Here is a 27,946-nt window from a genome sequence, read left to right on the forward strand (position 1 = left end):
CTAGGCTGTAGAGACAGCTCTTCCCCTGTCCCAACCCCATTTAATACCATCCCCAAATTGGAACCAAAAGACACAGACAGGAATGACTACAGCCCCTTTGTTCCCTGCCTCGGCCTTCGAAGGGTGGCTCATCTCTCATTTGGGAGGGGAACATTGTTTTCCTTCCAAAAGCCACATTGCTGAACATGAAGCCGAAATGATGATGATTTTGGATAAACAGCACTTTAGGGATACGCTCTGAAGTGCGAGGGTAAGAGAGTCTCTAATTAAGTGTGCTCCTTTTCCTGGGGACGGGCCAGGGAAGCCTTCCAGCTGCAGCAGAAGCTGAGTGACTACTCAGCGTTGCTTTGTTGATCCTCCTTTTAAACAGAGACTTGGATCTGCCACTGTCCCCCCTCATTAGCTTCTTGAGAGAACGCTTTTGGCAAACAATTACAGCAACAAGCCCTTTCTTTCACCGCCACCTCATGCTCTTCCCTTCCCCCACCCCCAACCCCAGGGCAGGGGCACAGAACTTTCCTGTGTCTAAAATAGCATCATCAATCCAGAATGAGTAAACAGTCTTTTAAAAAATCACAATAAAGTGTGGGTCAGTTATCCCTATGGAGTTTATATGTTAGTGAAGGAAAGCATTTATCAAGTGCTGAGTGTATACTTGGCCACTGTCAAGCCCAGTACACAGGACTGTCCTGACAGTCAGTGTACAGCTGTCAGCCTGGCTGGCTTCTGATGCTTTGGGACTTGGGGCAGTTTACTAACTCCTCCCAAGCCTCCACTTCTTCATCTGTAGGATGAGAATGAACATCTTTTTTTTTTTTTTTTTAACATTTTTTATTGATTTATAATCATTTTACAATGTTGTGTCAAATTCCAGTGTTCAGCACAATTTTTCAGTTATACATGGACATATATATATTCATTGTCACATTTTTTTCTCTGTGAGCTACCATAAGATCTTGTGTATATTTCCCTGTGCTATACAGTATAATCTTGTTTATCTATTCTACAATTTTGAAATCCCGTCTATCCCTTCCCACCCTCTGCCCCCTTGGCAACCACAAGTTTGTATTCTATGTCTATGAGTCTATTTCTGTTTTGTATTTACGCTTTTTTGTTGTTGTTGTTGTTGTTGTTTTTCTTTTTTAGATTCCACATATGAGTGATCTCATATGGTATTTTTCTTTCTCTTTCTGACTTACTTCACTTAGAATGACATTCTCCAGGGACATCCATGTTGCTGCAAATGGCGTTATGTTGTCGGTTTTTATGGCTGAGTAGTATTCCATTGTATAAATATACCACTTCTTCTTTATCCAGTCACCTGTTGATGGACATTTAGGCTGTTTCCATGTTTTGGCTATTGTAAATAGTGCTGCTATGAACATTGGGATGCAGGTGTCATCCTGAAGTAGGGTTCCTTCTGGATATATGCCCAGGAGTGGGATTCCTGGGTCATACGGTAAGTCTATTCCTAGTCTTTTGAGGAATCTCCGCACTGTTTTCCATAGTGGCTGCACCAAACTGCATTCCCACCAGCAGTGTAGGAGGGTTCCCCTTTCTCCACAGCCTCTCCAGCATTTGTCATTTATGGTTTTTTGAATGACAGCCATTCTGACTGGTGTGAGGTGATACCTCATTGTAGTTTTGATTTGCATTTCTCTGATAATTAGTGATATTGAGCATTTTTTCATGTGCCTTTTGATCATTTGTATGTCTTCCTTGGAGAATTGCTTGTTTAGGTCTTCTGCCCCTTTTTGGATTGGGTTGTTTATTTTCTTGTTATTGAGTTGTATGAGCTGCTTAAATATTCTGGAGATCAAGCCTTTGTCGGTTTCATTTGCAAAAATTTTCTCCCATTCTGTAGGTTGTCTTTTTGTTTTACTTATGGTTTCCTTTGCTGTGCAGAAGCTTATAAGTTTCATTAGGTCCCATTTGTTTATTCTTGCTTTTATTTCGTCTAGGAGAAAATTTTTGAGATACATGTCATGTAATGTTTTGCCTATGTTTTCCTCTAGGAGGTTTATTGTATCTTGTCTTATGTTTAAGTCTTTGATCCATTTTGAGTTGATTTTTGTATATGAATTACACACAGAAAACTATAAACCATTGATGAAGGAAATAAAGAAGACTTTAAAAAATGGAAAGATATCCCATGCTCTTGGACTGGAAGAATCAATATTGTTACAATGGTCGCACTGCCCAAGGCAATCTACAGATTTAATGCAATCCCTATCAAATTACCCAGGACATATTTCACAGAACTAGAACAAATCATAATAAAATTTATATGGAACCATCAAAGACCTAGAATTGCCAAAGCATTACTGAAGAGAAAGAAAGAGGCTGGAGGAATAACTCTCCCAGACTTCAGACAGTACTATAGAGCTACAGTCATCAAGACAGCATGGTATTGGTACCAAAACAGACATGTAGACCAATGGAACAGAATAGAGAGCCCAGAAATGAACCCACAAACTTTTGGTCAACTCATCTTTGACAAAGGAGGCAAGAATATACAATGGAATAAAGACAGTCTCTTCAGCAAATGGTGTTCGGGAAAACTGGACAGCAGCATGTAAAGCAATGAAGCTAGAACATTCCCTTACACCATATACGAGAATGAACATCTTCATCTTCTTCAGAAGTGATTGTGAGGATGGGACAGTCAGTGTGCTTAGCCCGGTGTTTGGCAAATTATGTGCTCCCTGGGACTAAGTATCGTTTAGAAACATTATTGTACAGAATCCTCATAACAGCCCCCAGGGAGGTATACTGGCCCCATTTTGGAGACTAGTAAACTGAGGTTTAGAGAGGTGAAGTCACTTGAATGAGGTCAAAGATCTGGAGTCAATGTCCAGGTCATGTCTTTCTATTGGTTACTCTAGACTTTCTTTTTTGAAAGGAAAGGCCAGGCTCTATAGGAGAAAAGGACATTGGAGCAATGCTTTAGTCTGAGTTCAAGCTCTGACTCAAAGCTCACGGTTATTGACAGGGCCACGCTCCCTGTCTAGACTGCATCAGTGCTCTTCCAGCTGACATCAAAGGGTGCGAGTGGACCCCTTACCAGGGAATTCTCACCGTCCACACTGGTGGTGCTCAGGTACGTTGGACGGGGAACCTCCTGGTATGCCTTCCTTGTATTGCTTTCCATGGTCACTCATCAGGAACTGCAGATCTTACATTAAACAGTGAGAAAAGGACATGGCCAAGACAGTTCAGTGTGCAGGCTCGTGGCTCCTCTTAATAAAGTTACTAGGAACACTGGCACTGTGCAGTGGTAACATCCTGAGAGAGTGTACAGAAACCTCACAGGGCTCTGCAGGCAGACTTGGCCTCTGGATTACAGGGAATGGGGCCTTGGAAGATCAGTGAGGGAGCAGGTGGCTTTTAGGGAAGTGAGAAAATCAGTTACATTATTCATTCAACAGCTTGTCACTGCCTCTTATGTGCCAGGCACTATTCTAAGTTCAAGGCTATCCCAGCAAGCAAGATGGATAAAAATCTCTGCCTTCACAGGCAGGAGGTTATATCTGAGAAGGAAGAGATATTATATTAATAAGCAAACAAATATACATATCAAGTGGTGGCAGTGCTTTGGAGGAAAAATAGCACTCATTCAGAAAGCAGTGAGTCTAGGGCCAGGGGGACAGCGTGCTGGTTTTCCCATGTGGTGCAGTCAGCGAGGGCCTCTCTGTGATGGGGCTCGAGAGCCAAAGCCTGAATCAAGTCGCTTATTCATGAGCACTCTGGGAATAAGCATTCCAGTAGACAGAACCGCCGGCAAAGGCCTGAGCTTATGGGGTGACCAGTCTGAGAGGAAACCCCACAGGCACTTGGAAGGACAATTCGGCTCCAAACGAACCCATAACTGTGAAACCGTGGCATCCAGATCGAGTAGAAAGATCCTTATTCTGGCACTTTTCACTAGCAAGCTGCCTACATGCAGCTCTCAGTCCAAGAGCATCTAGTTCATTTTATTTATTCTAATAAAAATTGTATATATTTATGGTGTACAATACAATATTTTGATATATATGTACATAGTGAAATGATGACTATAGTCAAGCTAATTAACATATTTATCTCCTTACAGAGTTACCACCTTTTTTTGTCCTGAGAGCACCAGCAATCTAATCTCTTAGCAAATTTCAAGTATACAGTACCGTATTACTAACTATAGTCATCATGATGTATATCAAGTTTTTAAATTGCTAGAATTTATTCATCCTATGTAACTGCAGCTTTGTACCCTTTGACCAGTATCTACTCATTTGCCCCACCTCCCCACCCCTGATAACCACCATTCTACTCTCTGCTTCTATGAATTCAGTGTTTTTAGATTCCACTTATATAAGTGAGATCATGTAGTATTTTTCTTTCTGTGTCTGACTCTTTTCACTAAGTATAATGTCCTCCAGATTCATCCATGTTGTCACTAATGGCAGGATAACTTATTTTTCAAGGCAGGATAATGTTCATGTGTGTGTGTGTGTGTGTGTGTGTATAACAATTTCTTTATCCATTTTCCCATTGACAGACACTTAGGTTGTTTCTATGTCTTGGCTATTGTAAATAATAATGCAACGAACATGAGAGAGCAGGTATCTCTTCAAAGTACTGATTTCATTTCCTTTGAATATATACCAAGAAGAGAGGTTGATGAATTACGTGGTAATTCTTTTTTAATTTTTTGAGATATCTTATGTTTCCCCTAATGATGGTCCCAATTACATTCCCACCACCAACAGTGCACAAAATTCCCCTTTCTCATCATTCTTGCCAATACTCATCTTTTATCTTTTTCAGTATAGCAATGTTAACAAGTGTGAAGTGATACCTCGTTGAGGTTTCAATTTGCATTTCCCTGATGATTAATGATATTGAGCAACTTCCATAATATGTTGGCCCTGTATGTCTTTTTTGGGAAAGTGTCTATTCGGGACCTTTGGCCATTTTAAAATCAAGTTATTTGTCTTTTTTTACTACTCAGTTGTATGAGTTCCTTATATATTTTGAATATTACCCCCTTATCAGATACATGGTTTGCAAATATTTTCTCCCATTCCACAGATTGCCTTTTTTATTTTGTTGATTTTTTTTTGGCTGTGCAGAAGCTTTTTAAATTGTGTAGTCCCACTTGTTTATCTTTGCTTTTGTTACCAGGACATCAATTTTAAATGTGAACACAAAAACCCTAATCACTGACTTTCATTTATGGGGCAAATCAAAGGGCTATATTGAGTTCCCAGGGGTAGAAAAATCCTATCTAGGGACCACAGGCTATGTGTGTTTAAATTATAATAATCCTGTGAATGAGCAGGAAGGAAGATCCATGAATTTAGTTAACTACTAGTTTGGAAACTTCTCATGTTGCAAAGTTACAAGGAGTTAATGGATTAATTAGAATGTTGCAAAACAGTTTGTGAAGCTCGTTTTGGGTGTAGCCTTCATTCCTGGCTGACAAGTACTTGTGCCAGTGCTTGAATTTTTAATTCATTGAAAGTTGTGTGGAATAATGGACAGAAATAATGGGCTTTGTGTTGAACAAATCAGAGTTTGAATCTTGGTCCCATCACTCAACAGTGGTGTGATCTTGAGCCTGCTATTTAAGCTCTCTGAGGCTTAGTGTTTCTCTGTAAATCTTATGTAGTTATACATATTTTCAGAGTGACTAAGAGGGAAAAGCAAGGAATGTAAAGCATGCAGTATGTGGCAATTACATAATTAATGCTGACTATTGTTATCCAACAAATATCTATTCCATACATCTATGAAGCATGATGTGCCCTCCATGGAGGCATGTGGGGAGCTTAAATGTAAGAAAGATATGATTTCTTCCCTCTGGAAACATACCCTTAAGTTGTAAAGATGTGCTCCCAAGTGGCTGTAAGATAATATATTCTAAGTTTTTTTTTTAAAGTCCTCTAAAATCACCCAAAATGGGAGAGATTTCCTCTAATTCTGCTTGGAGAAGTTTCATGGAAGAGTTTTAGGAGTTTGAAAGGCAGAATTGGTGTGGAAAGAGTTTTCCAAATACATGCAATGTTTTTGAACAGAACTTGGAGATGGAGAAGCTCAGGATGAGTTTGGAAGGACTGTGAGCTGTCAGGTAGAGTGGATGAACAGATGTAGGGCTGATGTGCAGTCCTCAAGCTGGTACCAGATCATGTTGAGACCACGATGCTATTCCAAGGATCTTGGGCTGTATTCATTGGGCAGATAGGGAGCCATGGAAGCTTTTTCCATTAAGGGTATGATAAGATAAGGGTTGCATCTCAAAATGATTGCCCTGGCAACTCTGTGTGGTATGCATAGAGCATGGAGGGACTTGTGACAGAGACAGGAGCTGGTAGCAACTGAGCACTTACTCTGTTCTGAAAGTACTGTTCATGAATTCCCTCAACAGTCCACTGAGCTCAGGGGTATTACCATGCCTCCTTTCACAGATGAGGACATTAAGGCATGGAGATGTTAAATAACTTACCCAAGGTCACACAGCTAGTAAGAGGTCAGACTTGAATCCCAGCAGTCAGGCTCTAGAGTCCATCCTCCAAACCACTGCTCAGTATTGCTTTGAAAGCCACCAAGAGTTAAGAATGCCTGCATACTATCCTGTTCTGCCTTTGCCTGATCGTTCTTCCTCTTCCTTGAGCCTCAGTTTGCTTGTCTCTGAAATAGGTGACTTGATTTGGGTTTCTGAGATGCTTTCTAACTCTTGTGTTTTTTAAACCCTATATTTTAACATGGGTCTGAGCTACTTGGTCAGTAATGGGGGAAACATAAACATGGATTGGTTGTGCAAGTTAGAGACAGAAACTCCAAACAGGTTTTGTTTCTGATTGACTTTTCTTCCTTTTCTCAAACTTTCTCTGGCTCCAAATTTACTCAAATCAATTGAAAACAAACAAGCACAGGAGGTACACAATGAAATACACACACACACGCATGCACGCACGCACTGAAGGGCATTGACCTAATGCATAAGGTAACTGCTCAACTCTAAAATTTACAAATATTAAGAGTACTTACTAGTTTATCATACCCATGCTTTGAAACAGTGTGATAGTTACTATGCAAACCAGAGTATTAGTTCACAGTGACTCACACAGAGCCCTAGGATAAAGCAACTCATTGAAAAACGAAAGTCAATATTGAATGACTCCCTTAAGCCTCATTTCTCTCTGCACTCAGCTAGTTGGGACAAAACACACACTGCTTTCCCTGACTAGTAAACAGGGTTTCTGAAGCAGCTGATTCTAAGCTGTCACTTTGCCTCTCGGCATTTTCAGGTTTTTCTTCTTGTTTCAAGATGCAGTGCTCTGGTGTCTGTCTGCAGCGGGAGTCCAGCCCCTGGTTAGTTTCCGTTTCCAAGGCAACTGACCAGCCCAACAAAGCCACTGGCTGCGCGGGCTCGCTGGTCCCGGGGCGACCGACGAGCCATCACTGCCGTGAGTCCTGTTTCCTCAGGACCTTCCTGGTGACCTCCCGGGTCTTCGGGCGATCTGCGTGTTACTTCAAGCGTGGCTGTCTCTGTGTGAGAGTGATAACGAGGAAGCCGATAATTCCGACAGGCCCGACTTTATCCGGCTGCCACTTCTGGCCTCCGCTACAGTAGACAGGATGGATGCATTTTCTCTCATTCACGCCCTCTCTCTCAGCCTCTCCATCTCGTCTCCTTTCTCTTTCTCTCTCTCTCCCTCTCTCCTCTCTCTCTCCGTCTCTCTCCTCTCTCTCTCCTCTCTCTCTCTAGCTCTCCTCCTCCCCTTCTCCTCTGGCAGTAGCCTTCTTAATGTAGTTTAATGGCTTTACAAAGAAAGCCAGGCAGAGGAGCACTTCTCAGTAGCTGTGGTCGGACCATGACCTAGCTGACCATGAACTTGGAAGGGCTTGAAATGATAGCAGTTCTGATCGTCATTGTGCTTTTTGTTAAATTATTGGAACAGTTTGGGCTGATTGAAGCAGGTTTAGAAGGTAAGGGAGTGCTTTTTAGTGACTTCTAAAAATTATCTGCTTTGCAATAAAAATTTCTTAAGCGAGTATAAGAGGCACCTGAAATGAGATCAGAGAAATGTTACTCTGGGGTGGACATGAAGAGAGGCAGGTTTTTCAGGGTAGGAAAGATTAATTAAATAAACTTTTTGTAAGTTTCAGTAATGTTTTCAGAGCAAAAGAATGTTAAAACTATGAGAAACACTTTGAATCAAAATGTTAGCACCTAAACTGAGGAGATAGAAGGTTTATAATTGCTTTATCTGCTTATATTGAGAGAGTTTAGTCCATATGATGTCAGATTATTTTATCTAATGTCCCCTTTTATTGTATCAGCAAATTTTATTTGGATATATTGTGAGGTCCACTTGTTTCTTGCTATGTAAATGCATTCATCACATGGAATTGCTTATACATTGATTATTATTTCTTATTAGAATTGGAGCCTGTGAATGACAAGCTTTTTATAAGGTTTTCACAATAAGTATCTATATTACCTATTTTACATCCCATCGGAGACTCTAAGGGACAGAGTCCCAACTCATATGATAGACTTTAACATAGATTCCAAATAGCCAATTGTTTTTCAAGTGTTGCTGTTTACATTCATCAGTCTCATTCCCCTATTCTCCTTAAAAATCATCTTTCTTTAAAAAATAAGGTGTGTACTTGCCTGTATCTCTTCCTGAATTCAGTGTTTCTTTAGAATCTGAGTACATTATTATTGTTTTCTTACTGTGCAGAACATATATGAGAGTATTTTTGCATACAGCCAGTTATTGTTTCTGTAAAGTTGTCAGAGCAGTTTTTGAAAGCATCCCTAGGAGATATTTGATGTAGTTATGCTTTGATATTCTTCTTGCCTCAAATTTTAAACCTGGGTGAAAATGCAAATATATTATAAATGTATTTACATCACAACTAATCCAGTCCTCCAGAGAATGATTGCCACATGTGACATAAATAAGACTGCTTTTACAAATAGCAAACGTCAAATTACAGTAAGTGTGTCACTCTGATGTAGGTTATAGAAACCTACATTTGTAACTGGTTGCGTGGGGGGATGGTGGAAAGCAGGGTTTGTTAAAGTAATCTTAAAATAAGTTTGCAAAATGCTTTTTGCAGCCATCTCTGATGGCAATATTTGTAGTTCTACAAAGAGGATAAAATTCTAAATTCTAGAAGTAGTGACTGATCATTAAAATTGATGTTATCTTATGCATTGTTATGACACCAATAACTTGGTTTAGCGTCTCTGCTCTTTAGTGTGTGTTATTTTTCTGGCAAATGTGATTGGCACCTCCCATTTTAATGCCCTGGTTTTTATTCTCTTTGAGACTGACAGTTCCTTGGAGTAGTGTTGGTATTTCTAGCTATGCTGAGGGACTGTTTTTTCACCTGATTTCATGGATGATGTGCAGTCATTTTTAAAATTCTTTTGTTGAGAGCTTTACTCTGCATTTTTTGATGAAACCACCGCTAATATTGGCTTTGTTTCAGAAGCACCAGCATTTACTCCCCCAAATGAGAGCATGTGTTTCCTTCCTCTAAGGTCTGCTAACCTTTATGAAGCTATTTTTTCTAATTATTTATTACTTACATTTCAAACTGTACTGGTTTGTATGAACAGTGTCTATCTCATAATTTATATTTTACAATATCAGCATTTTCCAGACCAACATTGTACTAATACTGTGGAGAGACTGTACGTTCTCATAAACTTCAAGATAAACGCATGTCTTATTTCCGGGTTTTAGAAGTATTTTGAAGTGGTAAAATGTTAATGACCACATTAAGGAGGAATTAATACTCAGTATGTAAAAGTTGATAAAGAAGGGGAACAATAGAGCGTTCCATTTTGGAGTTTGTGTAAGACTTATCCCCAAAGTCAATGCTAGAGTCAGAAACCCTGCAAAACACCATTTAAGTTGGCCACGTACTTTGTTTACTGGAGATACAAAACAAATAGACTGATATGCTATATTTCATTGTATATGGTTTGAATCTATAGATAAGAATGTGTATACTTTAAAGTTACAGCCTAATTTTAATGAATGAAAAGGATAACAGCATTTAATATCAAAATAGCATCTTCATATATTTTCTGAAGCTTCCTTAAAAATAAACTGATGCTCATTTCATCCAGATTTATTTTCAAATAAGAGTTCTTGTCCCCCTCCATCATTTTACATATCTAAGTTGGGGGTAGTTATTTCTTTCACCTTTCCTATTTCTGTCTGCTCAAGTGACCTAGTAAAGAAAATCTGACTATTAAGTACAAAAATTTGAACCTAGGTTAAAGCCTTATGAGGATAATTTTGAGTTTTTTTCCCCTTAAATAATTAAACCTTTTCATCTAGACTTCTAACTGTCTTACACTTAGTCATCATTCCGAATGTAAGGGTTTCTTGTATTATTACAATGCATTATGCTCTCAAGGGCATATTATAATACTATGTCTGCATAATGTAGTTATTATCTTGCTTTAAATATGTATAGAAAATGAACTCAAAATAAATCGGTAACAGTAAAATTTGAAATACTTGTATTTGTTTATCTTTGAGTACTTTGAGCTCCAATTCTTTGTAAAAGACTGTGGAGTGTGTCCTGGATGTCCTGAGTCCGTCTCTTCCAGTCTATATATGATATGCATAAACACACAGTGCTATACCTAGATCCACAGCATGTTTTTATAAACAAAAAAATTTGCATTTAGTAGTAACATTCTTCAACATGAGAAAATAAAACAATAGTAGGAGTACAAATTCTTACTCCTTCTCTGCCCTTCTCTTGCTTTCTAACCTTGGATAAGTCACTTCGCCTCTTCAGTTGTCTAAAGTGAGAAAACTGAGCTCGGTAATCTCCCTGGAACTTTCCATTTTGAGAGTTCTGTGAATCTATCAGGTAATTAAAATTTGATCATTTATATAAAATGTATCATTTCTTATGAAATAGGTATCAACGGCCTACTTTGGGATTCTTATGCAGTGTTACTGCTAGGCTCATCTTTCCTCCTCTTCCGTACTGGGATAGTTCATCATACCTCAGGGAGATTTCCATTGTATTTCAGGAGAATAAAGAAATGTCCTTTCTTGTAGTGCGAGAATTTGACATTTGGGGCTGCTATTTCAGGCAGCCTTGTGATAGAGTTTCTCAAAACTTACATGGGGTTTCAACAACAAATAAGCACCTCATGTTATAATTTATTAAATTTTTAAAGTTCAGTTCTTTTCTTTTTCTTCTTTTTGTAATTCAAACTTCAATGTTTTCTTTTTAAGAAAAGAAATCTTAATATCAGGTCAGTGTGCGTGCAAATAATAGTTTTGACTTCAGCAAAGTTTTGAGAATAATGCACAATATCAGTGTTTTGAATTCACAGGCTCTCTCTACTCAGTGAGTCTTTTAGGAAGTTCCAGAGTTATGCCGGTCTGGAATACTCCTAAAACCTCACAAGAGTAAATTACTTCTTTTCCAGCTATAAAAATGAAAGTGGTTTTCTGTTAACACATTCCAGGGATAAATTGAATCAAATTTTAATGGCAAAGCTATTTCATTATCTTCATATGCAACACTGGACTGTGAAAAGATCTACTTTTCATCCAAATATGTATTAAATCATGCTGAAGTAGTTACTGAATTAAGAAAGGACCATCCTTCCCCCAGCTACTAACCTTGATAAGAGGCAAAATTTTACAAAAATGCAATAACACGCATGACTTGGGAAAAAAAATCTTATATTGGTAATGGTCTTCAGTAAAAAGACAAAAAGAAACCAACTAATAATCTAAGTCCTTTGAAGAATACACATTAGAATTTCTTTTCTATTTATTGAACTTACTTTATTTAGCAGATATCTATAATACTGTAATACAAGCTTTCTCAAGAGGTCTAAACAAGGCACTAGCCGTACACACAGAGATGGATTTTCAGAACTCAAGTTCTCAATTGTCTTGCGCTATTGTCAGACGCACAAGATGTGTTGAGTCTTTCAGTAAATTGGGCCAACTGGAAAACAGTACGAGTGTGTGACCATTCCATGATGTTTAGTGAGAACTGAGAGGCTGGAGATGGCTGGGAAGGGGCAGTTATTTCTATCTCAGATAGCTTAGTTGACATTTACAAAACAGACTCTTTTTAAATTCTCCTAGCATTCAGCTTCTCCAGATGCTGTGGAGTGCCAAAGCTGATGTGTATCTGGACTAACAGAGAAGTCTTTCTAAACTGAAGTTCTTAAGGAAGATAAAATAACTTATAGAGATATTAAAAAACTTTAACATATTTTTTACACTATTTAGGAGTGGACTTAAGGGAATACTTATACCATTTGATTTTGTTTATAATCTTTTTTAGTTATATTTCAAGAATATTAATGTCTGCAAAGGGAGTATTGGAAGAAGAGGATTTAGTATGTTCAGAGATTACACTCAGAGGATCCAGAATTATTTTGCTTGGATTTTAATTACTGCTTCACCTCTTAATAGTCATATGATTTTGGGCTGTTACCTGACTTCTGAAATCCTCACTTTTTTATCCATAAAATGACATAATAATAAATAATATTAACACCTTGCTTTTATTGAGGGTTACCAATAGACAAGGCAAGTGTTGGACACAGTGTAGTATTAAACTATGTATTAAAGTGTTAAACAAGTATAGTGTAGTGTAGAATTAATATTAGTAGTAATATGCTAATCTCTAATCTTCACCCTGGCCTTCTGAGGTAGATAGTACCGTTCTCAATTTAGAGATGAGAAAACTTAGGGCTTTGGAGGCAAAGTAACTTGGCTCAAGGCTGCTCAACCTGTAAGTAAGTCATAAAGATGGAATTCCAACTCAGGCTATCAGTTTCTAGATCCTACTCTATAATTTTAATTTTCCAGACATTATAGCGTGTTGGCAGTGGCAAATAATTTGGTGAAGGGGAGAAAGTGTTAAGTATCCTTAAGTCTCTCTACAAGCCTTTCTTGAATATATTTTATGTGTGAAACGCTCTTAGTCACTAACATTTTTTAATAAGCAAAAATGTTCATACTGACAGACATACTGACTGTACTAATACATCATAGAGAACATTATAAAGCCCCTATCTTATAAATTAGACAAAATCTTGCAGCATAAATGAATCTGCATTAAATTTCAGTCAAATGAAAGACAGTCTTCAGTTGGGCCCTGGGGTAAAATTTGAGAAGAAAGTAGATAATGTGTTCATTCTCAAACTGAGCCCAATTTCTGTCTGGTTTGTCTATGGGTGACAGGTGGAACTGCTGGGAAAAGATGGGACAGAGAAGAGCTGGTGAAGGAGAAAACTGTACATACAATATTATGGTGTAAAGATGAGACCCTGAATCCAGAAGAGGGGTTATTTGCAAGAGGGTCTGAGATTTATGGGAGGGTCTGATTAGAGCATGGACAAGGGTAATAAGATGATCTATACTGGAGTAGGATTTTGGATCAAGTGCATCCAGCGTTAATTTATAGTAAAACACAAGCCTCAGTTGGGTTTTTAGCCTTGTTAAGGATGGTCATCAGGTCATCAACAGAAAACACATACTCCAGCCATTACCTGCAGGTATTAAACCATGGAGGAACACAGATAATTCTAGTTATGGGGGACAGAGTCCAAGGGAGTTAAGAAAGCTTACCTTAGCTGAGCACTCACTATAAAACAAACGGGGTGAAAAAAGTGTTACATATGCCAGGACCTGGAATTATCTTATCAGCCAAGCGAGACTGTAGGTGTTATCCAGAGAGACTAATGAGTTGCTCAAGGTCACAGGGGACTAAGTGAAGGATTCTGGGTTAGTTCCAATGCCCTCATAGTGCCACTGATCCAGATGACATTCACTATGGCTACAGAAGGTAAGTATTCAGAAATAAGAGAAAGTTTTCACAGATAAATAAAAGCCATATTTAACATAAACTTTTCTACAGACTATGCCTACAAATTAAAGAAAATAGTTGCTTTTTAAAAATTTGACTTTTTTATTTTTGCTTCTGCTTTTATGTAGAGGCTTTTTTTTTTTTTTGTAAAAACACAGGTATGATAATGAACAAAAAGAGAATGAGGAAGAGGAAAAAAGAAGGAAAGATACATTTATAAATCACATAATCAAAGCTCTGATTTATCAAGTCTTCATAAAAGGGAAAATCCTTCAGAAATCACCAATTCCAAATCAATCATTTCATAAATCAAGAAATAGAGTCCCAGAAAGAGTAAATAATTTCCTGAGTGGCTTGATTTTGACAGGCTCTTCTCTGCAGAGAAAAAAATCTAATGGATTATAGTCAGACAGTAAACTTTAAACATAATCTAATCTCTACCAATTAGTTATCCAAATTACAGCTCTCTTTAATTATTCTGCTAGTGGACCAGGCACTGTGGTCCTAAGATGTGGGTGATGGAAAGTTGTTCTGTGGCTTAGCGTTATCATTAGAGAGAGTTGCTACCACAGAGAATCCTTAGGTTGAGGGACTTGGCCATAAATGGGGGTGTTTTCCACCTTGATGACTTGTCTGAATAAGTTAGTGATAGAGAGTCATTACACCCTGACAGTCGTTTAGTGGGCCCAGTGGATGAGTTTCTGGGAGGCCCAGGCTTAATAACCAATAGGCATACATATACAGATCACAAGGGTGCTCATCCTAATTGTTCATCACTGATTGTTAAAAGCAGGAAGCACCTCTCTCACTGCTTGCACCATCTCACAGAGTCCTGTCTTGACCTCTCTGCTTGAGATTTACCCCCACCGCCCAGGCTGTTGGAGGCAGTTATTTGAAAAGTGTTTAACATTATCAAGATGAATCTTACTGCTAAAAATGTACCAATTATATGGTTCAGTTCTTACAGAGAGGCCATGGCATATAGATGCTAAGAACACACTCTGAAGCCAAAATAATTGGATTTAATAATAATTAAACCCCATCTCTAACATTTATTAGTTTTATGACCTTGCATAAGCACCTCAACCCTGGGTACATCAGATTCTTTATATCTTAAATGGGAATAATCATAGCACCTCCCTCTACTGTTTGTTGTATGGATTGAAATGAGTTAGTATTTGTTTGTGCTTAGAGACAGCTCTCAGATATTATAAATGATTTGTGTGTTTTGCCATTATGGCTAGGCACCATCGTCTTTCTTTCCAAAAAAAGGAGGCCACCACTCAATATCTGAAACCAAAACCTGAATTCATTACTTGCTAAGCAACTGAGAGCTGCACTTATAGGATATAGTTGCTCAGAGCAAAGCACTGCTAATGTTGTATAGAGTTTTAGGCTTTCCCAAGAGTGGTTATTATTAATGGGAAGTTGTCATTGATCGACTGGGTTGGGTTTAAAACTGGTTCTGGTGCTACTTGTTACTATAATCAAAAACCAATCACTCATTTCCTTTCTTGAAACTACAGTACAGGAACTTTTTATTTCCACAGTAAACAACAGTTAAGATTATTTACTGAGCAGCTCCCAAGGGTCAGCCAGTGTTCTAGACACTGGGGATGCAGCCTTAAGGAGAGAGACCAAACCTGTGTTCTTGCAAGCTGATCTGCTAAAGTTTGAGATATGAACTATAAATGCTACAAAAATTATGGGAGACAGAATAGTTATAGTAGAATTCATTCATTCACTTGTTCATTCATTAAATGTGTGTGTCTCTACCACACACTCCACACACGATTCTAAGCACAGTAATGAGCACAATCCAAGGCCTTATGAAATGTGTGTACTATTGGGGAAGCAAGACAAAAGGAACAAAGGAATATATAATCTGATACTTAATAAAGCAAAAAATATAGCAGGTGTTAGAGTGGTCAGGAAAGGTCTTTCTGAAGAACTGACTTCCCTGCCAGTAATGAAAAGAAATGAGAGTGTGTGAGACAGTCGAGTCTGGAACAAGAGGATTCCATGCAGACTTGACCAAGTACAATAGCCTTTGGCTAGAAGTGTGTTTCTTGTGTCCAAGGAATGCGGTAGGGGTAGTGGAACTGGAGCAGAGTGTGCTGGAAGTGGCGGTAGTAATGGTGGAGGGGTGGCCAAGGGCACACCATACCCAGCCATGGCAGGGACTCTGGGTTTTCTTCTGTTTTCACCGGGAAGCCACTGAAAGATTAGGTTAAGACATCTCTACAAGTGCCCGATTCCAGCCCTGATACCAGTTTCCACACCACATCTGCCTGCCCCGGTCTCGGCACGGGGTGGGCAGATACCTCTTTGCCCCGCCCCACACGACTGCCAGGACCTTTTGTCAGACCTCTCTTATCTGGGAAAACTTCCTGTACCTCTCATGACCGACCCTTAGCCTAGGCTCAGGCTGAAATACTGATTTCTCTTTGTTAAGCTGTATCTGCCCTTCTGCCGGCCACGTGAGGTTGGTGAGCAGCTCTAGTCTTCATTTCTCCTTAGCTGCTTCAAGATCCTAGGATATAAACCCCACTCTTAACTGCATCTCCAGGGATGATGTAAATTGTCTTAATACGGCTTTACTAAAGCAGACATTTGAAAAAATCAAATGGTATTCCTTGAGCACCTGCCATAGTGACGGTATAACACCAGTGGAGGTGAAGAGACAGATTCCACCAGGAGGTGGAATTCCAGCCATGCTGTTATCCTTTGAGTAACTGGTCCTTCCTCCACATATTGGCTTCAAAGATAAATATTCAAATTGGGCATATTCCAGATTGAGATATGAATAATACCCCAGATTATTTGTACTAATAACAGTTTTTGGAACTAGCAAGAATCATAGAGAGTGTAGTCCACCTCCCCTCATTGTCTGAGTAAACTGAGGCCCAGGAAGGTTAATTGACTTTTTATAAATGACAGAACTAACTGATAACATTAGAAGCCATAATAAGTACACCATCTATGATAGAGTGATATATTCTAGGTGAGAAGCTAATAATTTTGCATATTTATTTTATCTTTTTTTTTTACAAAGCCCTGTAAGAATGATGTTATTAGCCATAGTTACAGGGATTCTGGCTCTTTATTTATTTTCTTAGGAATATATGATGAACTTTTTTTTCATTATATTGCTATTTTCTAGTGTTTTGGCTTATACTCAGGTAATTCAGGGAGGGAGGAGATTTCTGGTACACAGGCGGAAGCAAGGCTTCTGAAAAAAAACTGATGAGGTATGCCAAAATATGATCCACATTGGAGAAGACCCAGGGTCATATCCCAAATGCCAGGTGCTTAGGCATTCAGGCAGGCATCAAATGAATATATAGGAGTGGGGCCTTGAGTAGGGAGGTCCCAGAGCTGGTGAGCAGACAGATAGCATCAGATGCTAATAATACCAATAACACCTGAATGAGAAATTTGTGGAGCCTATGCCAGGGACCATGGCCAGCACTGTCAATGCATTATTCATGTTGACAGCAGTTTTTATGAACCAGTTATATAATTGAAGATTAAAGAAATGAGAAAATATATGCTCTGGAAGTTTCAATCACCTGGCTAAGATCACGCACCTGGAAGTGGTCCAGCAGGGATTAAAAGCTATGCTGTCAAACTGGAGAACACAGGTTCTCAGCCATCATGTACCTGCCTCACAGGTAGGGCAAGGTCATGGTCAGAGACAGAATTACCTTGAGTAAATGAAGGTCAAGCTGCAGAGTTCCTCAAGTGTGGAGGCCCCTTCCCCTTCTCATTCTCAGTAAATATTAACTTCCGCACCAGATTTTGTATATGTGACTTTTTCCCCTCTTTTCTCATAGACTCTTCTCCTCCACATTAAATAAGATTCAGGCCTGACCTAACCAAGATCTACCCCTACCGTGAGCTTAGAAAATCTTGCCTTTTCTGGCATCATAAAACTTATGGCTGGGGACACAGGGAGCAAGGTCCATCCTCCAGGACAGGAAGCTGGATAGGAAGTTCCCACCAGGGTCCCCGTGTCTCTCTGCAAATCTCCATGGCTACAGGGTGTCACAGCTGGTGCAGGGAGGAAGAGATCATTTGGCAGTACAGCGTTTCCAAGCGTTGCTGGCTGGAGGGGGAGTGCAGTTCACTTCCCCACAGAGTTGACTCGGGAGCTAGATGAGCTTGTACCTGCAGGAAGGTCCCAGGAGCTGACTAGCGGCATGGCTGAGTGGAGAGAGCATGGACTTTCACATCCGACAGATACGGATTGAATCCCACCTCCTTCACGGACTAGTTGACCTTGGGCGACTTACTGGATCTCTTTTAGCCTCGGTTTCATCATTGGTAAATTGGTCATTGCTGTGAAGACTAAAGACATGAATGGACAGTGCCTCGCTCTGTTGTGGTGCTCTACAAATGTGGCTGTTAATCGTACATACTGTGTAAAATCTAGGTAGGGCAAAGACTGAGGGAATGAGGCAAGAGTCAATGTCATCTGTTATTTACTTATGATTTGTTTTATAGGTGATTATCTACCTGTATGCTACAGATTTGGAGTACTGCTCTAGAAATCTTTCTTTGCCCTGTCCTCCTCTTCATCTAAGACAAAGAAACCCTTTCATCTTCATAGGGATTCATTCATTCATGCATACATTCATTTAACCTGTATTTACCAACCTCCTATTGGGTGCTGTTCTGGGGGCTGGGGGTACAAGAGGGACCAAAACACTGAGGTCCCTGCTGTTGTAGAGGAGTTGGCCCTGGTTGCAGCAGAGCCTTTCCTCCCTGTGTTATGTGCTAGGAAGGCAGAGGATGTGGACGTAAATGTTGATACATTCATAATGGGAAGTTGAGAGACATTGTGTCTGATTGCTTTCCTCTTCTGTTAATATGAAGCAGAATGAGGTGAAAAGCATTTGTGGCATGGGGAGTAATGGAAGTTTTCAAGAGGGAGAGTACAGTGTAGTCTCTTCAGAGCCTGGGGAGGTGAATTTGCTGAGCAAGTGTGAGATGATGGCTGGGCAGTGCTTAGTGCTCATTTGAAATCCTAGTTGTAATTTTAAAAGAAGACTCTCCCTGCCTCGGATAGAGTAAGCACCTTCTTGGGTCCCTTACTGCAAGATCATTCTTTCCAGACATGTCCCAGGAGAGGGTGGAAGTGGGGAGCAAGTGAAAGGAGAGAAGAACAGCAAAGGAACTAGAGGGAGTATGCTTAACACTACCTCCAAGTATGTACAACAGATACAGCGACGCGAGACTGTGGAGGTACAAGTACGGAAGAGTTAAAGTGGAACCACACGGGAACTGTGTTCTCCAGTTGTGTGATGAGGTGCAGGCCGAAGACTGAAAATTTTACTTCTCAATTTTGTGGCCACAGTGGTGCACTGTAAATCAAAATAACTAGTAAACTTGCTTGGGGAGAGGATCCAACGAAGTGTTTACAAATTTTAGCTTATGTGTTATGGTGAAAATGCTTGAGAAAGTACTCTCAGACCACTCTTCCAACAGCAGATGAATTTCTTAAAGCTGTGTATGTAGTGTTCCTTCATAAACGGAGTAAAATTCAAACAAGCCGAGAGGAATTTTCTGCTTAGATTCTGAGTTTCAGAATCAAAGATATTTTCATCAGATTTTTTTTGATGGTGATGCCATTGTACTTTTCTGTTTTCTACAACCTTTAGTCACCAATCTCTTATTAGCTTTTGAAAAGTTTGATATCTAACAGTTAGTAATCTGATGTCCTACCTGCAAAAATGTGTGTTCAATGACTATTAAAATCAATGAGGTATGTAAGTGCGTATGTTCATGTATACATACATTTGTGCACAAAAATGTGTCTGTGTAAACATACATTAGACCCATGAGTGCACACACTTAGAAACTTCACACACACACACACCCCATACACATTCCAAGAACATAAGCCATGAAGTTTATCAGTTAATATGATAAGTTGTTGAGCTCTTTGAAGAACCCAATTCTTGATTCTTTTGCACCAAGACCTGTGAAGATTCCTTGGGAGATGGATTTAGATTTAACCATATGTACAAGAACGAAGGAGAAGGGGAGCACGGTGAAAAAGAGCACAGGCGAGAGAACGAAGCCTGACTGTGGGTTGAAGTGGAATATGCCACATGCCTTTGAAGTGAAAACACTCTGACTGCAATCTCTACTCCAGCTGTGTGATCTCAGACAAGTTATTTAACCTTCCTGATCCTCTCTTTCTTCTATAAAATCCTCTACTGGATCTAGCTTACAGACAATTATCTGCAAGCAGTACATATTTAATGGCATAAAATGTTTGGGATGACTAGTTCTGGTCCCTAGTAAGTGCCCAGTAAGTGCTCTTACCTCCTCCTGGTTCTTACTCACCAGGTTCTACATTGCCCTACTTGGATTTGGAAAGGCCCCATCTTGTGGTTTCCTGGCTGCCCCTTCTGGGTCCAAATTGCTGCCCTCCCTAAGTGTGGGTTCCTCCCTCACCTGATGATCAGTGCCATCTCGCCTGGCCTTGCTTCAGTTCTGAGTTCATTCAGTTTGGGAAAGAGCCCTATTGCATTTGCTTGTTGATAAATTCTCCCATTTGCCTAGCGTGTGTCCTATGAGACTGTCAAATACCCCTGTGTGGAAAAGATGTTCAGAATATATTTCTTAAATTTAAAGAATAAATTTCAAAACAATGTACAAAATGATGTTCTCATTTTAAAAAAATACACACGGGATGTGGAGAGAACAGACACTGGCGTTTTTCATTTCTCCTTTGAATTTGTCCATTTTTTGGCATGTGTCTATATAACATTCTAGAGGTTACTTTTAAAAGGAAAAGAACATTAATATGAAATGCACATTATTTTTTTTTCCAATAGGAGAAACGCAGTGCCCATTGGAACATAGTCATGTATCAATTGAAAATGAAAAACTTTTTTTTGACCCAGAAAACATATTTAAAATCGAAGAGTTCTGTGTTTGTTTCTCTGTAAAAATAAGATCATTCAGACGAAAGTTCTTGGAACTTGAAGGGCAGATTTTCATACCGTGAAGTCATTTTTCAACTTCGAATTCCTAGAGTGGTTGATCAAGGGTGTCTCCTTAAATATTCCTGTGTCAAGGAAGTGATCACAGGCCTGGGATAGTGATACTTTTCCTTAGAGCCTCACTTACCTAGAAGAAGAGCTCGTTTTCTGAGCCTTTTACAAGGATCTGTAGTTTTACGACTCTCAGGAATAAACCATTTCACTCCATTTATGTGTTTTGCTTCATTTCCTCTGAAAGGGAAAATTGGACCCGGTGTGTGATATGTGATACATGAGAAAGGGCGGGGCGAGGGAGGAGGGTGCAGGGGGAGTTGGCTGCTTCTTGGCAGTTCTTGGCTTCCCTCACTTCTGAGCTCCAGTAATTTTCTTTCTTAAGCAGCAGCTTGCTTGTGTGTGAGTGGGCACCATTCATGTGAAAACCTAGATACAAATTATTTAGTATGGGGAACAGATTGACAGGAAAGGAGTGATAGAGGCTTCAAGAAATAGAAGAAAGCCTTTAAGACTTTCTCAAAGATTTCATTGAACAGCTCCCCAAAGAATTTTAAATACCACTCATACGCTTTTTTTTTCTTTTAAAAGTACTTTATAAAATTTGGCCACAGGGAAAATCCATATAATTTTCCTTTTTCGTTACCAGATTTTTTTTTCTTGAATAATGAATTTGAAGAAGACTGGGTTGGCCTTGATTCAAGTCGATGCAATTTGGGGTAGAAAGAAACTCTACATTGAGGCTCTAGGCTGTGATCTGGGAATACAAAGTAAGGAACATAGCTGCGTGTTGACAGAACTTAAGTCCAAAAATGACTCCTCTGAAATGGTAGCTTTGTGGGAAGAACCCAGCATTGGTTTCCAGCGATCTCGTGTTTTCATCTTGACTCAGCCACTAGCTAGTCATTGGATCTTAGTTTTCCTTCTCTGACACGAGGGGATAAGGCCAACCTCCTAGCCTTCCTGTGGAGAGTAATGAGCTAAAACAGGACAACATCGGGGCAGCAGCCAGCAGAGAGGACTCCTCCAGTCAGTGCCGGTTACACGTTGTATCAGAGACGGCCTGGTGGTGTCGGGAGCCTGCACTCTGAAGTCTGACAACTTGAGTGTGAACTCTAGCCTGGGCACTTACCTGCTTTGTAATCTTGGGCACGCTGCTTAGCCTTTTTGTCCTCATCAGTAAAAAGGAGATAATAATAGTATTGATACCATAGGGTTTTGAGGACAAACAAAATATGTGAAACATCTGTAGTGCCTGGCCCAAGGGGAGCACTATGTGACCATTTGCTCTTACTACTTTTAAGAATTATTGAGACTTTTTTTTTTCAAAATCAAATCTAAGTGGTTAGTCCACTTTTTCTCTTTTTTGTGATAGTGACAGTGGCTTCTACTTTAACGTAAGTCTCTTTCACTTTACTTTGTTTTGGATGTGTTTTGCCTGTAGCCTACGCACACACCTGTGCATGGTTAAAGCTTCACGGAAAAACAGGCAGGTTACAGGTACAGATAGCACCTTGCGGTGGTGGGGGGGGGCAGCTGTGTTGTGAGCCAGTACTGAGTTCACAGCTCCTCCCGACTAGACATCATACAAAGGACCACGTGCCCCTGGGGACAAGGAAGACCTCCCAAGAGGCTGTGCGTGAATCAACACAAATCCTCTCCCTGGAGGAACAAACCCAGCTTCTGGCAGTTAAACATCTTGCCTACTCGGCACAGCTGGGCACCTTTTTCCAGGCAGAGGGAGTCTGCGACTCACGCTCCTCTCCCTGCAGCAGGGCTTACTCGGTGCTCAGCACGTGGCTCTGAGGAAGGGAGTCAGGCCAATGACTGTGAAGTAATGCTACTTTTACATTGCTGAGTCAAATTTTATAGTTTTTTTTATTTTAAAATATTTTTGATATTGTATACATAATTATATTTCCCAGTAACAAAAGCTCAAGAAGAGGGGTGGAAAGTTAAAAGGGGAAATAAAATAGTGGGAGCCCTTACATAGCTTTACATAGGCTGCAGGAACCCTCCCAAGGCTTCTGGACTCCTTTGCAAAACACGCTGAAGTGAGGGACATAAGCAGTATGGAATTAATAAAATAAATAAAAAAAAATCTGGCACCAGATTCTGCCATACACTTACTTAGGCACTGGTAGGACTTTGAGAAGCAAAGTAACTTATCTTTGTTCCAGGTTCCTCATCTATCACATGGAGATAATAATATTTATCTCAGGGGGTGGTTATGATGGTTAAATGAGCTAGCATTGTGTATCAGGCACTTAGACAATGCCTGGCCGTACATAACTCTGTTTATTATTGACTTACTATTATGCCGTCACCCCCTTAGTAGCCATCGGGGTTGGTTCTAGGACCCCTGCGGTTATCGAAATCTGAGGCTACACAAGTCCTTATGTAAAACGGCAATATTACAGCTGGCGCTCTGTATCCGTGGGTCCTGCTTCCGAGGACTCAGCCAGATTCCATCAGCAGCTGGCTGAACCCACAGGTGCTGAACCCACGGTGTGGGGGCCGACTGCAATACTCATCAGACGTTACGTGAATACGTTCTCACGTTTGCCTTTACCTAGTGCTAATAAGAGTCACGGGACTTTGTTTAGCACATATTTATTTTCACGTATTTTTAAATACATTCTAATAGAAAAATACATGATATTATTGATATTATTGGTATTATTATAGTAGTATTACCCTCATTCATATAAATGATACTTTGTTTTTTCTTTCCCAAATTAATGCAAGTTCGTAAAACTTCAGACAATGCAAAAGTCTAAAAAGTAAATTAAAAAAAAAAAAAAAGTAGGCCCTTTAGCTTGCTAGTTAGTCTCTCTTGTCTTCTGCCGTAGAGTACTACCAGAGGAATGGTAGTTTCTAAAATGTTTTCAGTAGAGTTGAGGGCCATGCAGGAAAAGGCCTCTGTGGTCATGGACTTTGGGAAACACTGTGCTGTAGGCCCCACTTGGAGGCTCAGAACATACTTGGATGTATTAGAAGTGCTGAGAAGTCTTATAAACAAACTAGCCTGCTTTTACTAAACTTTAAGCAAAGCTTGGCTCCTATTAACATCCAGCAGAACACATTTGGGAGATGTTATGTTGAGCTGTAGGCAGCACGAGTGCGTGCAAGGGGTGTGGTCATCTGGGTCAAAACGGTCTGGACTTGAATCCAAGCTCTGTCTTTTAGTGAATCTGTGTTACTATTTTTCTTTTCTTTTCTTTTTGTTTTGTTTTTAATTTCTTTGATTCTCAGTTTTCTTGTCTTCAAAAGAAGGATAATATTTTATCCACAAATAAATACTCTTTGTGAAAATTAAGTAACAGATGAAAAGCATAAACATATGTCATGAATATTTCCTCCCTTCCCTTCTCTCCAATGAATGGAAAAAAATTTACAGAGAGGTTTTCTGACAGACATCCGGAATCCCTGGGGAAGTGTCTTGCAAATTGCTCATTGAGGAGAAATGTTTCTGGCTCTGGTTTAAAATAGGATATAAGATGCCTCACTCTATGAGATTTCCTTTTCAGAGAAAATGCATCCAGGGACTTGGTCTCTGACTCATGCTTCCTTTACCCCAAAGCAATATACCTTATCTCCCCCTTTTGTCACTTCCCAGGCTTAAAGTGCAGCCAGGTTGGGATGCCATTTATCACATAATATTTTCACCTGCTCAACCAATTATTGTGTCATTGTCACGGCATGGCGGCCTTTTCACAGGCAGCTATCCAGGGTAGCACTTTATTTTCTACGTGAAATGCACACACAACGTCATCTAATCAAACATTCTGTTTATTCCAAATGTCCTGACCTCGTGGCTATATATTCTGAAGTTGAGAGCTCTGAGACTGACTTTAAAAATAGGCAAAATAAGAGAGAGAAGAGGAAAAGAGAGGGGTGCAAGATGAGTGGGGGACACAGAATCCCCTGTATGTCTGCATTTAAATGGAAAGGATACTGAATTAGAGGAAGGACAGAAATGGATGAACATAGATAGGCTCCTGGGGCTCGGGCAAGCGATGTTCGCTGAGGGTTTGTCGTTTCTCGTGAACAGTCTCTGTGTTACTGCAGCAAGTCCTGCCATCGTCGGAACGAAGCCAGCTCCTTTGTGCGTTGCTGGATGGTAGGCATCGTGTTGTGCTTTGGTTTGTTTGCTTGGTTTTCAGATTGTAATTTCTAACATCAAATTCCACTTGCCTTCATGATTTTATCGCTGATAAAGAGAAAATTAAAGATACATAGTAATTTCTCCAAAATTCAGACTGACTCATTTGGAACGTGTAGTGATGGGAGCACTGTCTGAACTGAGGCTCTGAACGAATCTTTATTCACGGAGAATGTAAATGTGTTAGTCTAACAATGATTTGGCATGGGGAATACTTAAAATGCTGGAAGAAGTCAGCTGCTTTCATGCAACCTCCAGGCTCCTCAGACACTTTAAATAATGCATGTAATTAAAATTTATTTTTATCTATTCATTAAAAGCAAGATTAAAGAAGGGTGTCAGATAGGCTTGACTGTATTATCCTAGTTTGAATTAATATTTAATTTAAAAATAGATGCTAATGGATCAACCTAGGTCATCACAGAGGCGTGTGTGCAGTTGTGTCTGTGTGTTTGTGTGTGCTTTAAGGGCATGACATAACAAAATGTGATACTGAAGAGAAAAGGTAGAGGGTTAAAAGCACTGATGTAGAAGTTAGGTTTATTGGGGCTTGAATTCGAGATACTCTCTTCACCAGGGGTGTGATTTGGATCAGGAGCTGTAGCAGCTGGTGTCTGCCTAGGTCTCTTGGAACCCCTTTTCCTGGTGGGCGTGTCCACCCCCAACTGTGGGCATTCACTAAGGGCTCCCACCTGTGACCTTCTCTGGAGGATAATCCTTGGGTGAATGCAGCCAAGCTGCCTGGGACACGGACATACACACACACATGGACACACACACACACACACAAACACACACACACTAGCTGGGACAGTAGGTATATTTAAGCCTTACCTCCTAGGCTCAAGACAGGACAGACTCTGCTCTCCTATTTATCCTCCTGAGTGCCCCTTGGATTAGCCTGTAACCATCTCTTTCCCCTAGAGATATCCTGGCTCCTTCCTCTTTCCTTTCTTGCTTCCTGCATCTCATTTCTAGTTTCTCTTAAAGGCAGTCCCTCTGTAAGCCAAGGCATGGGAAATCTGCCTTAGACTCTGCTTCCCAGGCCCCCAACCTAAAACAAGTGACTTAACTTCACTGTGCCTAGTTTCTTTTTCTGGAATAATAGCCACAGAATGCGAAGCACCCAGCACCGTCACCAGCCGAAGTGGGTGTCCAGTAAAGGCAGTTGCGCCTGATGTTTCTGCCTTTGCTGCTGCTAGTTTTATTATTCCTTGAAATAGTAGCAGATGTGTTGAGGTATTAAACTTCTATTTAAAGTTAAGTAACAAAGGGTAAATTTCAGATTTCAGAGCAGCCAATTTAAGAATGCCCACTACTGAGCATTTCTGTACATGCTTTTATTATGGTTAACCTGCCTTAAATAGAAATGCTTCTTACACTTAGGTTCAGCAGTATTCATTTTTACATGGAATAGTCTGAGGTCATTTGTGTTTGCCATTCAGTCCAGTGAGGATATTAGACAAATAATCAAATGATTATAATACAAGGAAGGGTGGAAAGGCAAATGACAAGGGTTCAAGATGTATATAAACAAAATAGTGTGTGCTTTCCAAACAAGGACAGGCCTCATTCAGATTGAAGCAGGAGAGAAAGACTCTTAACAGAAGGAAGAATGGGTGAGTGGGTGGATGAATGGCTGGCCGGCTGGCTGGCTGAAATTTTTAATAACTTTATTGAGACACAATTTATATTCCACAAAATTTACCCATTTTAAGCATACAAATCAGTGAATTTTAGTAAATTCACCATGTTGTGTAACAATTATACACATCCAGTGTTAGAACACTTCCATTGTCCCAACAGGATCCCTCCTGCCCATTTACAGTTACTCTCCACTCCCATCCACAGCTCCAGGCAACCACGATTCTACTGTCTGTCTTGATAGGTTTTCCCTTGGTGATAACTTCATACAAATGTGTTCATAGACTATGTGACTTTTTGTATTTGGCTTTTTTACTTAATGTTTGAGATCTATTGATGTAACCTGTATCAATAATTCATTCTTTTAATTGCTGAATAGTATTCTGTTGTATGGATGTCATGCATTTTGTTTAACCATCCTCTTATTGAAGGATATTTGGATTGTTTCTATGTTTTATCTATTTTGTGTGCAAATATTTATGTGGAGATAAATGCATTTTAACAGTTGAATATGAGCTAGCTGTGAAATACTATGAGTAAGGAATGCAGATGAAAAGTTTGTGCTGTGGTCAAGAAGGCGCAATTACTCATTTTGCAGAAGCAAAGAGCATCGTGGAGGCATGGAGGAATATGAAAAGCCATAGAAGCAACAACTTACCAATACACATCAAGAGAAATATGTAACCTCCAACGTATTCTACCCAGAAAATATTTCGTACTGAAAACATTTTGAAAAACGTTGGATAGCATATGATCCGCTGGGAAAACAACAATGCTCATTAGCATTTTAAAGGTTCTGAGAAGTTCTGTAGTAAAAATATCAATTTTTAAAATATATTTTAAAATCTAAATTTCATTTATCCTGGCATTTCACATACACAGACACACAAGTAAGCATGGATTCTGTTTTTATTAATTAACATTATTAATATTTTGTGAGTCCAGTTTTCTATGAACATACTTCGATTAATGCATGTAAAACAGTTACAAGTTTCTGCCTTGAAGGCTGGGATAGGAATTATGAAAAAAAATTACTGTATATAAAAGACAATGTAGACATTTCTAAAATTAATGTAGCTCTTTGTTTTCTCATCAACGTGTAATTCATACTTTTATTAGGGCAAATTGCATTATGTTAGCATTTCAGATACTAAAATGAGAATAACACCACTCTATCCCATTTATCCAAGTTGGTGTTTTACAGACTAATGGTCATATGCCATTACTGGGTTGAGAAGTCATTTTTGTGGGGTCTTATCAT

The 27,946-nt window shown here is 39.7% G+C and overlaps 1 protein-coding gene across 2 annotated transcripts in view; it reads left to right on the plus strand.

Moving 5' to 3' along the window:
* The window catches only part of KCNIP4 (potassium voltage-gated channel interacting protein 4), an 814,425-nt gene that overhangs the window by 331,825 nt on the left and 454,654 nt on the right, over positions 1-27,946 (plus strand). The window contains exon 1 of one of the 2 annotated variants that reach the window (XM_010991042.3): positions 7,826-7,971. The exons of the other annotated variant lie outside the window; for it this stretch is intronic. Coding sequence (XP_010989344.1) covers positions 7,872-7,971 — 100 coding nt within the window. The 5' untranslated portion in view covers positions 7,826-7,871. Of the gene's footprint in view, positions 1-7,825; positions 7,972-27,946 lie in introns of those variants that run through there. 2 annotated transcript variants of the gene reach the window in all.

The sequence above is a fragment of the Camelus dromedarius genome, chromosome 1 (assembly GCF_036321535.1).
Source record: "Camelus dromedarius isolate mCamDro1 chromosome 1, mCamDro1.pat, whole genome shotgun sequence".
NCBI lineage: Eukaryota > Metazoa > Chordata > Mammalia > Artiodactyla > Camelidae > Camelus > Camelus dromedarius.